Source organism: Patella vulgata, chromosome 7, assembly GCF_932274485.2.
Source record: "Patella vulgata chromosome 7, xgPatVulg1.2, whole genome shotgun sequence".
NCBI classification, from domain to species: domain Eukaryota; kingdom Metazoa; phylum Mollusca; class Gastropoda; family Patellidae; genus Patella; species Patella vulgata.
In genome coordinates, this window is record NC_065885.2 from 50236554 (window position 1) to 50251370 (window position 14817).

Sequence of the window (14817 nt, forward strand, 5' to 3'; positions counted from 1 at the left end):
GCATTGTTTTGGAACACATTCATAATAGCCAGTATTGTATGTGTCTGTGATTGCTAGAAATTTCCAAAACATTTGATTCTGATCGCATGATACACATAGACGGCTGCTTATAATTGTCTCTGTAAATTATGTTTTGAAACCCAGATATATTACAGAATTATAAAAGCATGTCTTTTCATCCTACTGGTATGAATTGATCAATTTGCTTTAGATTTGTTGATAATTTTTTTTAGTACCGTAATACATGTATTCTTTCTCTTTAACTGTTTTGTTTAAATATAACATTTATTTTTTTTTTGCTAAACAAAGGGAGAGACGTGTTGATTTGTAAGTACCAAGTCTACATGTTGTAACCTTATAAAATAAATACCCTGTGGCTTCTCTTTATATTTTCTAATTATGAGATGTTAGTCTCAACTTGCACATTATAATAGTGGTATTTGTAGACAAACAGATTAGGCTGTATGGGGGAATGTATCAGTAAAAAGGCTTGATGTTCATTCTTGGAGTATTTTTACTTTTATCTTTATACGAAACATGTCGCCTATATAAAGCAGTCGTCAAAGGTGCCTTGTATATCGAACACACTGATAACAAAGATAATTTAGTTGTAAAATAGAAGCTTTGATACAATCCTTAAGTTCAAGATTTTTACCCTTAGTGAAATAGTGTTTCACTAGGGGTTGATATTTGAACCGTTAGTGAAAGAATTATTTAACTAACAGTTTGAAGGGATATGAGAAAGCTTCTACTTTGATTAACTTTATATGTGACAAACAAATTATTATGATCTATTAATAGAAGGGTGTAGTATACCTATCATCATTGCTGTAACATTTCGGGAAATAGATAATAGTTCACGCTTTATGTAATTGCATGAATATGAATGGCTTTAGTAAAATTTGAATGTTGTAATCCTTGTTTTTCTGTTTATCATCATATTTATTTTTGCTTGTATAAAACTTTATAGAAGAATTTTATTAACAATACTAGGAATTAGTTTGGTATACTTGACATGTATAATGCAACACTGATTAATATTGCACATTTTCAGATTGATTTTGATTTTGAAATTTTGATGCTTTAGGGGAGTGTGGAAGAATATTCTATGTGCACTGTTGATATCATTTGGGGTTGGGGTTGATTTGTGACATTGAAATGTGATAATAATAATCATCTGTCTGATGTCATTTATTCTTGTAATATAAGTTGAAAAGTCAGATTGATTGTCTATTCTTTTTGCTAACCTCTTCGGTCTGAGTCTTACCTGGAAGCAAATTATTTAAATGTTTTTCCTATAATGAACGTGTCTTAAATAGATATTAAATATGTCATTTGTTCCAATCTTTTAAACAATTTGTATATATTTTCAAGATGGGTGAGGAGAAGAAGCCCATAAATTTTCATTAATTTAGGAGTTTTAATAAACATTTATTGCCCATTTTTATCCATGTTGTCTGCCCATAATTTCTTGTAAATACTCTATATCTCTGTTTTTAATTTCACAGGGATTGTTCATGGGCCAAAGAGGGTAGATGACATTTGACTCTTAAAGCTATGAACATATTACAGGACAAGATTATGACTGGAATTCTTTCAAACTTGATTGAATTTATTTTTTCCTTTAAATTTGTTGACATTGATTCTAGAGATAGTGTGGGCATCTTTACTTGTGTTGGTGTATTAAGATTCCCCTGACAAGACTATGTTATATAAAAGAAGTGAATATGGTAGATTCACATTATCTTGTGATGTCTTAGATAATGGTTGGTAGTTGATCTACAAATATTCAGTAACAGTCTCTGGTGACTACTTGGCTAATAGCAATCATTGACATTCATTGCCATTCTTCAATTCTCAACATATTCTTTCTGAATCTTGAATGTTTTCAAGTACCAAAGATCATTAGATGTGTGTCTAGATGGCTTCATGATGAACTTCTCTCATGTCCCCAGTTCGTTATTTTACATAACAACTCAGTTCTGCTTTGCAGAATTTTTGTCATATGTCATTAGTTGTGTTTGCATCACGGCCCATGCGTTGTTTACCAATTTGAAATGATATTGAATTCTCACAGTACTTCAGTTCCTTATGGCAGTTGTTCGTCTGTAAAAGTTGACGAAGATTCTAATGAAAAATATAATCTTGCTGTAATGTGTGACTGATAGAATGACAGCATGGATAATTAGTATTGAACAAGTTGCAGTTGGTCCCATGGAGTCAATTGATCAAATTAAAGAGATGGTTCTAATTAGACAAACTACTTGCTTCTTCACAAACTGATAAATTTGAATGATGGCCTCAAGATTGCTTTTTATTGTCTGTTCAACATTTTTCATGTAAAAAACATAAAGACCATACCCATGGTCATGGCAGGTGTTGAACTCGGCCAATTTTCTCAAGCTTTGGGGATTGTATTGGAGATAAAAGAAGCATACTACATGTTGCTGTGGGTTGATTAGCCTGTACCTAGAGTGTATCTTATTACCACTGGCTTCAATTCCACCATATTCATCATTATGATGGCGGCAGATTTTATCCATAAATTCCATAGGGTTTTTTCAGCTTGAATGATAAGTTCATTTTACATAATCTCCTAATACCAGTTTTGGCCATTTATACAAATTATCCATGCTTGACTTTCTTCACTCAAAAATACAATTGGGAATAGTGCTACATGAGATGGACATGGAAATTACATAGCGAGCAAATAATGACAGATCACATTGCTCATAAAACACACTGATAGCTCCTACGTTACAAGCAAAAATAATACAAACATAAAATATGTTCAAATGATGAAGTCATCAAGATAGGCGATTTCAATAAATCATACGCACTATTCAAAGATGCACATTTTTATTATTTTTTTTTATTTGGTATTTATTCATCATCGGTACAGTTATATCTTGATGAAGAGTTTTTACACGGTATTGGTATTAAACTGATCTGCAGACGACTGACAGGCGTGATTAATACCAACAAATCAATACTTATCCATGCAAATATGTCTAATCACTTGTAATTATATTGGCATGTTTGACCAGTGCTTCTCTCATTAATTACTTGTGACAGTTGAAACTCTGACAGTTTCCAACACATCAAAATACTGTTTAAATATTCTATATTCTGACATACTGAATTGTATGTGGAATGGTGCATCATACTTTATTCTGCCCTGATGTAATTACAATTGTTTATGTCAGTTTAAAGGTTTGAACATCCATCATTTTTACCCGTGATTCATGAATTTTGATCAGTTGCCATTAATCTTTGACCTAAGGTTGACTACATCAAATGACTCTTAAATTATTGGAATTAGTTAAATAATATTTGATAGAAGCAGCCATGCTTGGCTACAATGCTACTTGATGATTGTATCGCAAAAATTCACTTCCTTTTTCCTTCTCTCTCTTTTTGAGGAATGCGTCATTAGATTAAATGTATGCTTCTGACTTCTTTTATGATTTTAATGTTGAACTGTGGTGCAAACTACAAGTTTTTTTAATGGCTAGTTTCAAGGCAATATGGTACCAAAATATTACTCGATTCCTTTTGAATTTGTATAAAGGATGAACTTGCCGATAGTATAGAAAAAATAATTTGTTCTGCCTATTAACACTTGATGACAACTACTGATTGTGAAAACTCGTGTTTTAACAATCAATGCCTGCAAGCACATCTTCTGGGTTCGATCTCATCTCGTTCAAACATTGAAAATGCTTCACGTTTTGCTTTGTATTATAGTTTTAGTAGACTGTCTCGCACAGTATATATTTATCTTCAAATCAGTGTCAATAATTGTTCCTATTGTTAATTTCCTCATCTTCCATCCAACAGTTAAAAAGTTTTTCATCAATTCTACCATGGTCAAGAGTTATTTCAGTCGCTGAAGATTGCTTTCACTTCAGCCGATCAATATGCCAAACGTTTTTCTTCTTCTTGAAACAAGTTAAAGATAACATAGAATGTTGATAGGCTGATGACTTAATAGCTAGACAGGTTTAAGCTACATTTTCTCTAATTGTTGATATTGCTATTATCTCGCACCTTGATGGTAAGACCAAACAACTCTTTTCATTCCAACCAAATAATCTCACAGGTTTTTACAGTAAACTTATTACGCTTTTATTTCTAACCATAGTTGAATTTAATGTTTTACTACCAAATAAAGATTACTAATGTAAATTTGACATTTATTCGCTTAAATACTTTTGTTATAAAATAAAATAACCGTAATGATCTTGTCTGTCTTTAAAACATGTAATCATCCTAGATTTTGCTTTGTTTTGTGTCACTTTAAAACTATGCTTAAAGAAGATATCCATCGACTAATGCTTAAAATTCATATTTAATTGGATGTCACTTTAAAACTATGCTTAAAGAAGATATCCATCGACTAATGCTTAAAATTCATATTTAATTGGAAGAATATTTTTTTCCCTATTGTGTTCAAATATTGGATACCGTTTTTCAGTTAATTTTAAACCTGTATTGTGCAATTTTTGTCCCCCGCCTTTCGAAGAAAGCAGGGGACTATTAAAATGGGTTCGTCCGTCTGTCTGTCTGTCCGTCACACTTTTTGGGACACAATAACTCTCTTCCTCATTGAGCTAGAATGTTCAAACTTGGTGTATGTGTTTATTAGGTCAATGCCTTGATGGAGTTCGAAGATGAGCATTTTCCGCTTAGGGTAAGCAGAGATAAGCAATTTGATTGGTTGATGCTTTGGGACACGATAACTCTCTTCCTAATTGGGCTAGAATGTTCAAACTTGGTGTATGTGTTGATTAGGTCAATGCCTTGATGGAGTTCGAAGATGAGCATTTTCCGCTTAGGGTAAGCAGAGATAAGCAATTTGATTGGTTGATGCTTTGGGACACGATAACTTTTAATTGAGCTAGAATGTTCAAACTTGGTGTATGTGTTTATTAGGTCAATGCCTTGATGGAGTTCGAAGATGAGCATTTTCCGCTTAGGGTAAGCAGAGATAAGCAATTTGATTGGTTGATACTTTGGGGCACGATAACTCTCTTCCTAATTGAGCTAGAATGTTCAAACTTGGTGTATGTGTTGATTAGGTCAATGCCTTGATGGAGTTCGAAGATGAGCATATAGTTTATGCTTTAGTTCTTGAAGAAGCTTTCCAATGTATTACCCCTGTAATTCCTCCTCTTTTATCTGTACAATATTTTCGAAAAAAATGAAACGAAATCCACTTATGTATACATTTAGGTTACATTATAGCCTACATGTCCCGACTCAACTTGCCACATTACATGTCATAATATTATAACCAGGTATTGATAAAAGCATCAATTGAGCAATTCCAATACAATCCAATACAATGAATATAGGCAAGGTAAATAAACAAATAAATGGAAAAAACAAATTGAAAAAGAAACTATTATAAATTAATTAAATATGTAGTATGCAATAATGAATTGACATTTAATGACAGAAAGAAAACAGTGAACTTTGCACAACTTGCAGCAAGATGGAAAATAGACCCGTTGATACAACCAAACTCTAGATCTGTAGGCATAGAGCATGTTTTCCCCTTAATATGCTATAATTATTCCATCAAAAACATTGTATGCTTAGACTATAAGTAAAGATATACTGTTTGATTGTTCAATACTTTGTAAAAGATAATTTGTGATAAATTTATATGTGTCCTCTAATTATTTTCCTATTTCGGCGGGGGACATCAGCCTCACTGTTGGCTTGTTGTATATTCATTTCAATGTTCTGGAGAAGTTATTGTTTAAGTTATAGTTTTAGATAGGAGGAAAGGATTAGTTTTCAGTGAATACCTTTGAGTTACCTTTATGCATGTTTTTGGTGAAAGCCAAAAGCCATGTATTGTCTCATCATAAAATAAGATAATTTGAGGTCATTCTAAAACCACTCCCTTCCAAATATAGATAAGACTTGCAATGTTGTGTTACCTTCAGATAACATTATTTCAATAACAAAATACTTCTACTTATTCAAAATTTCACAGTTTGTCATTTGAGAGGTAGGAATAGAACTAGATTGTAGCAGGATTAACATTTTATGCCCAGCTATTGACTTACTCCCCTTACAGGGAAAAGCAAGTTGCCTGTGAACTCTTCCATAATTGATATCAGAATTTGACAAAACACATGGAGTAATTAATTGCCCACAGGATCAGATACCTTAAAGGACCATTGAAAATTGAAAGATTACAGACCATCTGCCAGTAATTTACAGATATATTGTAAATGTGAATAATTTGACTCCATGTTGTTTTAGCATGGTTTCTGGTATTTCTGGTCATTCCATATATCTGTAGTCAAGATCATCAAGCTGATTGATAGATACCAATAAATAATGTTAACTTTGTTCATAATTATACTGTGCATTACTCTTCTACCATAGCCTTGCTGAGTGACAGTCATGAGCATTGAAAACTTAATGGTCCTATATATTTCTGAATTCTGACTCTATTTTATGAAACATGCACGTAAAAATTGTTGAGAGTCGTTATTATAATAAATTGTGTATTCTGGCATCTCCTATTATTTGTATAAATAAACTTTTGTAAACGTTTGATACTGCTTCATTATGGCCAGCAATGTAAATAAATATTTTTATTTACACAGATGCCAAGACCAGGATTTGTTTGCTTTTTAGACACGAAAGTGCAAAAAAATGTAGGACAACAACTTAAGATTCATGTTTAGAGAGTTCATGTTGAGTAAGATAATAAAAAGAAGGGACTCCAAACACATGATTCATGTTAAGATAAAAATATATTCTAAATTGTTGTAGATAAAAATATATTCTAAATTGTTGTAATTAGAGGGTAACTGTATGATAAATTTATTTCTAATTATTGTATTTTAACGTAAAATGTTTTACAATCTAGCTTAATCATTGAATGTTGCGTTATGTTTACAGCTTATAATTTTACTTTAGGTACTAGATAGCGAAAATGGCAACTATCTTTTGTGTAGCATTATTTATCTAGTAAAATACTATGTTTCCACCTCTTTCATTTAAAATAGCTAAACCTCTCTGATATGGGTATGAACAATTTTTTGGGGCGATTTCATGGATTTTTATATGTTGATTTTTTGTGGAATCTGTCTGTTGAAAATATTACATCAATAGATTTAGCCAGTGTTGAGATAAAACCAATTTGGGTTCCACCATCAACATAACAATGATTTAAATTTTAAAAAAAAAAACAATTACCGTAACAAACCAGTCGACTTTCGTTTCATCTTTTGAAACAAAGATTTAATCATGAAGAGCCTTGACCCATCATTGATTGAAATAACTCTATTTTGACTTATATCAAAGAGGATTAGCTCATTTTAAGTCTCTGATTGTCATTTGAAGGATATTTAATCTCTTGAAAGGCAGCGTCACATAAAATCTTCACCAAAATGTTTTGATGCACCTCTTTTTTATTCCAACAATCCAAGAGATGATCTAGCATTTATATTATGAATTTTGAATATGTTAGAGATCTATTTGACTGTTTTACTACTTTTAATCATTGACTATAAACAAATTAAAAGGAATAACCACATTTTCGCTATCAAGCACACAAAGCTGACAATTTAGTGAAAGATGATGGATTTCTAATAAAATGTTGATAGAGAACCTCCATTTACAAGAATTGACCACCCTGTAAATGGGTTTGAATTGTATAAAGCATGGTTATTTTTGAAGTCTCTCCAGAAATTACAAGATAATTAGAGTCTATAAACAACTGTCTTATTTATGCATACCACTCTTTCTTCAGGTGTAGTGCAAGAATCGATTGTCAGATACAAGATTCTTCCATGCGGTGGTTATCATACAGTGGTCAGCAGTGTACTAATATCACTAAAGTACAACCTGATAAAATACAGAAAGGTAGAGACTTAGCAACACCAGAGGTGAGTCTTTTATTTTTATCAATTTCACAACAAATGGTAAATCCGGAATCACAATCTGTTACACCTTTGAGCCTAGCTTTATGCACATTGGTGGTGCAAATAAAGTATCACTTAAAATTAGAGTAGGTGGATCAATATAAGCATGTTAGTCTCAAATTGACCTAATATATTATTGATCAAGCGGTTAAACCCATTCCTACATCCTATTGTCAATTCACGTCACTTTCACTATTCACCACTTTCTTGACCTACGAATCAGAAATACTATATAGACAATTTTATATATAGAGGAATGAAATCCATATTAACCATTGCATCTGAATAAATCAAACGAAACTTGCAAAATCAATCATTTTTGTATCAATCAACCATACTTGTCATATTGCTTCTTTTACCAAAAATATGAATTGCTTTGATAAATTTGTACGAAGCACTATCTGATGCTCAACATTTAACAAAAAAATGGTCTGACTGCTAGGAGTATATTGTCATCAACTGTACCTCTCTGTCCGTCTGTCTTCTGCAACTGTAATATTCTTCTCATAATCATAGAAAGTGGAAAAGAAGCTTGTTAGTCTTCACATGAACTGTTAAAGTGGGCAAATGTTATTAATCATTAGTACATGGAATATGAGTTATACCAGCTGTAAGATGATGACTATTATTGAGTGTAGAGGAATTCTAGATAATAGCTAAATATTTTTTGTAAATTTTCAGGTGAAAGTATTCATCGACTTTCTACCACAGTTTCAGGAAGGTGAACTCAATTGTGTATTTTCTAGTTATGATAATGGAATTCCCAATCGACCCAAATACATCATAGAAACCAAAGCCACACTGATGCGTGAAGCAGATGGAGTACGTTGTGTAACTCCTATACCCAATAAACTACCACCTATTCCCACTGGCCGAGGTAATTCATTTTATTTACAGAATACAATCTATAATATCCTAACATGCACCATTGACTATACTACTACAAGTTATTAGTGGTAAGCGACTAATTAGTATATCAGATAATTGATTAGATATATCAATGGAATAAGGGATTGGTCACAAGAGAAACTAAATCAATATAAAAATTCCCAAACTGACGACATTGTATTAGATGAATCATATTTAATAACGAAAGTAAATCAGAAAGTTGTTGGCTCTGTGATACTTTCCAATAAGAAGTCATATTCAGTGTTTTAGAAAGAAGTAAGCATACCCTGCTTAATGCATTACACTTTTCACTGCTTATACCCAAGATGGTATTCATTGTTTTCTTTCTTAAGATAAGGCAGGTATAATCTTAAAACCCAACCAGAAGAATTCTCGTCATTCAACAATTACTGTCCATTTGACTGGAAATTTCACAAATTAACCCTGGGCATAATTAAATAAATTATGTCAGTTTTGTCGACTACCAATCACATTTAGTCTGACAGTTAATCTAGATATATTAGCTGTGAAACAACACCATAATGTATGTCACCTGTCTTTCACAGCTACAGTAACTTAGTAATTATATATTCTGTACCCAGTGCTGTAATTGTCCTTGATTGTATGCCTGTTCAAGGACATTCTGATTAATAATAGTAAAGGAAACACTTTTATCATCATTATTTGGTTTTATTATTGGTGGATTAATAAATGATAAAGCTGTATTTTTTTCTGCCATTGAAGAGAAACTATTACTGACTCAGTGAATTTCTAGGGAATTGATTTACCGGTAGAAAATATTTAGAATATTGGTTTATGTTTTGTAGTTTCAGAAGAATTAGTTTTACTTCATAATTTTTTACTACAGATTTCGGTATTGATAGACTTATAATATTTGAACTAGAATTGCACTTCCAAGTTCAAAACCAAAAAGTAATGTTGAAAGATGGAAGATTATTTTCTGCAATGATAAAATTTTATTGTTAGGGCTAGCCTTAAAATTAAACCCATGTAATATACACACGTGATTTTTAAAAAAAAAAACAAAACATGCTGAACGATCCAATATAGCAACATCACGACTGCAAATTCTTGTGTTATATAAATACAACAGTCCAACCAATTGTTCCAGCTTGATATGAATCTATGTTCAAACTTGTGGAGACTAATATACAGTAGTTGAAATGATGTTATCTCAGGAAACAGGTTTTGTGAGGCAGGAAAAAATATTTTTAAAAGGTGAACTGTCACAAATATGATATGAAACATCAGAAATTGGATCAATAAAAAATGTATCCTATAGCAGTCGGCTTAAAGGCTGATGATATTGAAGAACACTCAATCAGCAGTACTCTATAACTAGGATGAATGATGATTCCTATTTGAAATATGGGGCACGATATAAAATGTTTTAGATTTGACAAAGCTAATCTCCTGTATCCTTGAAAACTAGATTAAAAGGAGTTCATAAATCCTGCATCCTTCAGAAAGATATAAAGACGGACTGTACTGGTTTTATTGATAGAAATCGTGTTTATTAGTTTTAGATGAAAAGTACATCATTGTATGAAACATGAAATGCAAATTGTAAATATTTTCAGAAAAGAAAGCCTGAAAAAATTAAATGTCAAATACTCAAAATGTTGATAGGAGAATAAAGATGAACTAGTTCATTTACGTGATGAATAATAAAATACTGCGACATTTTTGGTAATGTTGTTATATGCATGGCAAATGTTATAAAACTTTAAATATGTGCAACCTGAACATTTATTTTTAACTAAAGTATGATATTGCTTATGGCATAGAAATATGAAATTATAGACTGAATATAGCTCACAATGAAAAAATTAGAAATAAGAAATCAGGATGGCTGTACTTGTAATGGCGATATTTTTAGATTTTCCATTCATAGCCCATAAGTTATCATGTTTTTAGTAACAAATATGTTTATCTCTGTAGTTTTGAATATATTTTCCCATCAGTGATTATGTATTTATGCTCTTGACTGTCAAGGAAATATATCTTTAATCCCTGTTAATATAGGAAATTGGAATGTCAGGTATTCGGAGATCAAGATAATATCTGAAAATCATCTGTTTGAGACAGTTTCTTTACTCAATTACCCCTTTTGCTTCTTGGCTTGCATGACCAAAAATTTAAAGTTCACTGAGCTTGTTCAATCTCATCGAGATTTAGTTAAAAGAATCTTCAGATCATGGATTGAAATTCGCCACAAAATTTGATTAAAATGAGTGGAAATCTGATCATAAAATGTCGGCTCACAAGTTAAACTTGCAGTAGCTATTATTCCCCTCTCTTACTCGAGTTTTATCTGTTTTTTTGCTTGGTAAAAGAGGTGATATTAAAGAAACTAATAGAGCATTGGCTTGTATTAGTCCTAAATTTTACCATCAAATAAAGAAAACTATGTGAGTCAGCCACCGCAGAAGCCAAACGACAGATCAACGTGAGAAAATGAGGGAAATGATTGAATAATCTTTGATTGTGTCATGCTACCTCTATTAATGGAAATTAGTAAACACATTGAAGTTGTTTAAGAGTTTGTTTCCTTGTTACTTTCATTAATGCGTCTGCTCAACTTAATGGAGGCTGAGGATCAGACAAACAAACGAATGCCAACGTTAAAGCATTTATTTCATTACCTTTCTCACATTTTATAATTATCCTCCGGACATGGTTTGTCTGTTTTATTTGCCAAGGGTCATATTTGATAGCCAAGCAATCATGTTATTCTGTATTGTTTTGCCACCAGCTCATATTGTATGGACTGAGCCAAGAAAATTGTCAAGAGACATTTTCAAAAATAATCAGTTTAAATTTTCAAAAATAGTCCAGTTAAGATTTATTTTTCTCCGTTTAAATTAATTTGGTATTGTTCATTGTACTCTATATCTAGGAGATACCTTATATCTGGCATGGTTTCATAACTAGTTGTGAAATGTTTAAACAGAATTATTTTCCTCATAATTTTCATGCTATAATTCATCTTTTGTGACATGTTGTGAAATTGCTTGGAAATTATGACCAGCAGAATTTTTTGCAAAAAATTTATTTACAAATCAAAATCATTAATATAAATGTCACAACCATAAGATTGATACATCCAGATAAAACTATTTGTCATTTCAACATTTGCTCATTTTAAAAAAAATGTTTCTTCATGAATACAGAACAAAAACTAAAGCCAAACGGTAGAATTTATCATGTTCTGTGTTGTATAATAATGAATATTTCATATTTTATAGAGAGCTAGGATTACAGATTTACTTGTTTCATTATAAGCTGTAATCCTGAGATTGTCTTAGACTGGATGCTACCAGAATAACAAGGTGATAAACAAGAATTTATTGTCTTCAGTGAATTCTATCAATCTCTGTTGTTTTACGTAGTTTCCTATATTATGTTACTGGATATTGCAATAATGCTATTGCTGTAGGTTTTTACATTTGATTTTGTATCCCACCAAGACTAATAAACTTTCCTTCTTAGATTTATTAAAATATTGGTGTCAGTAAGCATTCATCTCCTTAAAGGTTTTTAGTTTTTATCTGTTACAAGTGCAAGTATAAATTTTTTGATTTATATTGTTTGTCAGTTGAAATGTCATATGTGTGAGAAGATGATATTGAAATCTACATTGAATACTGATTTTACCATCCAAATATTGAAAGACATTATTCAAATGCTATTTGAATATTCTATTCAACTAAAATCATCCACTTCCCTTATGTTTTTACAGAATGTTCAGATTTCTATCAATTTACCTTATCTGTTTTTGTCTTTTAATATTAGTTTATTTCCTTGAATTAGGAGACATAAAACTGAAATTGAAAAAAGTATCCTGAAACAAGTCAGTTCAAATAACCTGAAAAACTATTCCAATTCTAATATTTATGTGAACGCTAATGTCGCTTATGATTCGGGCAGCACTTACAGTTACAACCACAAATTGGCCCCGCCTCCCCCCCCCCCCCCACATGTATCTATATATCTATTTGTAACAAAGGTTTGGAGTTATCTGTGAGGACATGAAGTTATTTTAAACAAGGATGTAAAAAGTACTTGTTTCACTCCGAGTTATGAGTGCCCATATTTTATTCTTCTGGGAATATTGATAGACAAATTCAGTTGATTGCATCTATAGAGAGCAATATATTCTATAGAATAAATACCAAAGTTGCAATCCATCGAATTGTCCCTTTATGACTTGTTTGATATGGTGTTATAAGCCAATATGCCACCTTGAATAGAAACCTGGTCTCTTCAGGAATCCGGATCAAGTCTGGTCAACTAGGAGAAGATTCAATTATATTTTTTCTATAGATGCTAATGTATATTGGCCTCCAGTTTATTTGCAAATTTCAGCACTTAGGGACAAATTTCTATGCATGAAAACAGTTGATACGACCAGAATGGGTTGTATAGATCAATTAATGCAGTCTTGATGTGGTGTATATCCCATGACTGATACACCAGTCTGAATAAACTGTCTACAGCTTATATGAGATGTAGAACTAAATGTAAGTGATACGTGTATGGCTGATATGATTCATATTTATTGAGTGTCATTGTACATAGTGGAAAGGATGGAACCCTTTTGCTAAACAGTGACAGCAACAACAGTGACCCAGCATTAACTTGTAGCTTGCGACAAATTTGATCAATTTCCTTCCATACCCTTGTTGACTTTTGGTACAGTGCAGAAGCATCTTCTAGAATGATCTTTGACCACTTCAGTGCTTCTTACTTGACTCAGTGCTACCTTCTTCCAAACTATTAAATGGCCTGCCAATCACATATCATGCAAGAATAGATGCTGGCACCATTTTCTCCAATATATCACAAGTCTTTGATTATTCAATGTCTTTGTAACCATTTATTAAACATTTATCATTCACGGCTATCTCGTGGGAAACCATATTTCCAGACATCCAAGCTGGTAATGTAGATTAGAGGAGAATGAATTGTAATCAACTGAATTCATAATATATACTAGACATAACTATTATACAATATTTTCTGAAATTATTTGATCAATAAAGAATAAGCGGAGTCATCCTAGATATAGTTTACTGAATATAACTGGTTAATTGTATTTTGAAAGCTCTTGGTGACCTTCCTCATCTGCAACCATCTGAAGCTATGTGATTCTTTTTGAAGAAATGCAAACTCATTTGTCATGAGAGGTTGCCAATAACTCCAATCTATTTAAATGCCTGGATAACCATGTCTGTTTTCTTCCAGAATTTACGGTCGAATTAGTTGTTGCGATTATCAAGTCAAACATACATTTTTTACTCTGAAATCCTTAAACGAGTTGTACACAAATTGAGCGATCATTTCCAAAGGTTGAATCTATATATTTAGCTGAAATTTTGTGCTAATTGTTCAGTTTGGCATTTCATTTGCATGCTTGAAATTTAAACCACTTTTATCAATGGGTACCTGGAACTGCTCCTTAAAATCCATGAACTGTTATAAATTCTACTATTTGATTGGTGGTCAATATTTTGATATTTTTCCTTTCATTATTTGAATACACTGAAAAGCTTACCATAGACATATTGCAAGTTAACATCATTCATGTTTTACATCACAATGTCAAAGGTCAGTCAGAGTTCAGTTCAGAAAACATCACTATTCTTAACATTGACAACAATGGGTTATGGTTGGACCATTTGTCTTCCCAAATTTGTAAAAAAAAATCCAACTAACCGTGAACACTGTTACCTTTCATGTCAAAATGAGCACAAATGATTTATCTATGATACAAAATTATTAAAAGATGATATATATAGTTTTGAAGAAATTGTACATTGAAGCATACACACTAGTTACGTACAATATACATAGACAGAACTCAATGACCATTGTATACCGCTAGGTTTATTCAATGGTTCATGAGAGTGTATCCCTGTGCAAATATTCCACGAGGGATAGCGAGTGGAATGTG

General features: G+C 31.9%; 1 protein-coding gene across 6 annotated transcripts in view; it reads left to right on the top strand.

The window, feature by feature from the left end:
* Positions 1-14817, top strand: part of LOC126826642 (plexin-A4) — a 104251-nt gene that overhangs the window by 48279 nt on the left and 41155 nt on the right. For 5 of the 6 annotated variants that reach the window (XM_050555594.1, XM_050555593.2, XM_050555596.2 and 2 more), the window contains exons 6-8: positions 310-327; positions 7781-7916; positions 8634-8829. In XM_050555594.1, coding sequence (XP_050411551.1) covers positions 310-327; positions 7781-7916; positions 8634-8829 — 350 coding nt within the window. The remainder of the gene's footprint in view (positions 1-309; positions 328-7780; positions 7917-8633; positions 8830-14817) is intronic. The other variant, XM_050555595.2, reaches the window with a different exon arrangement.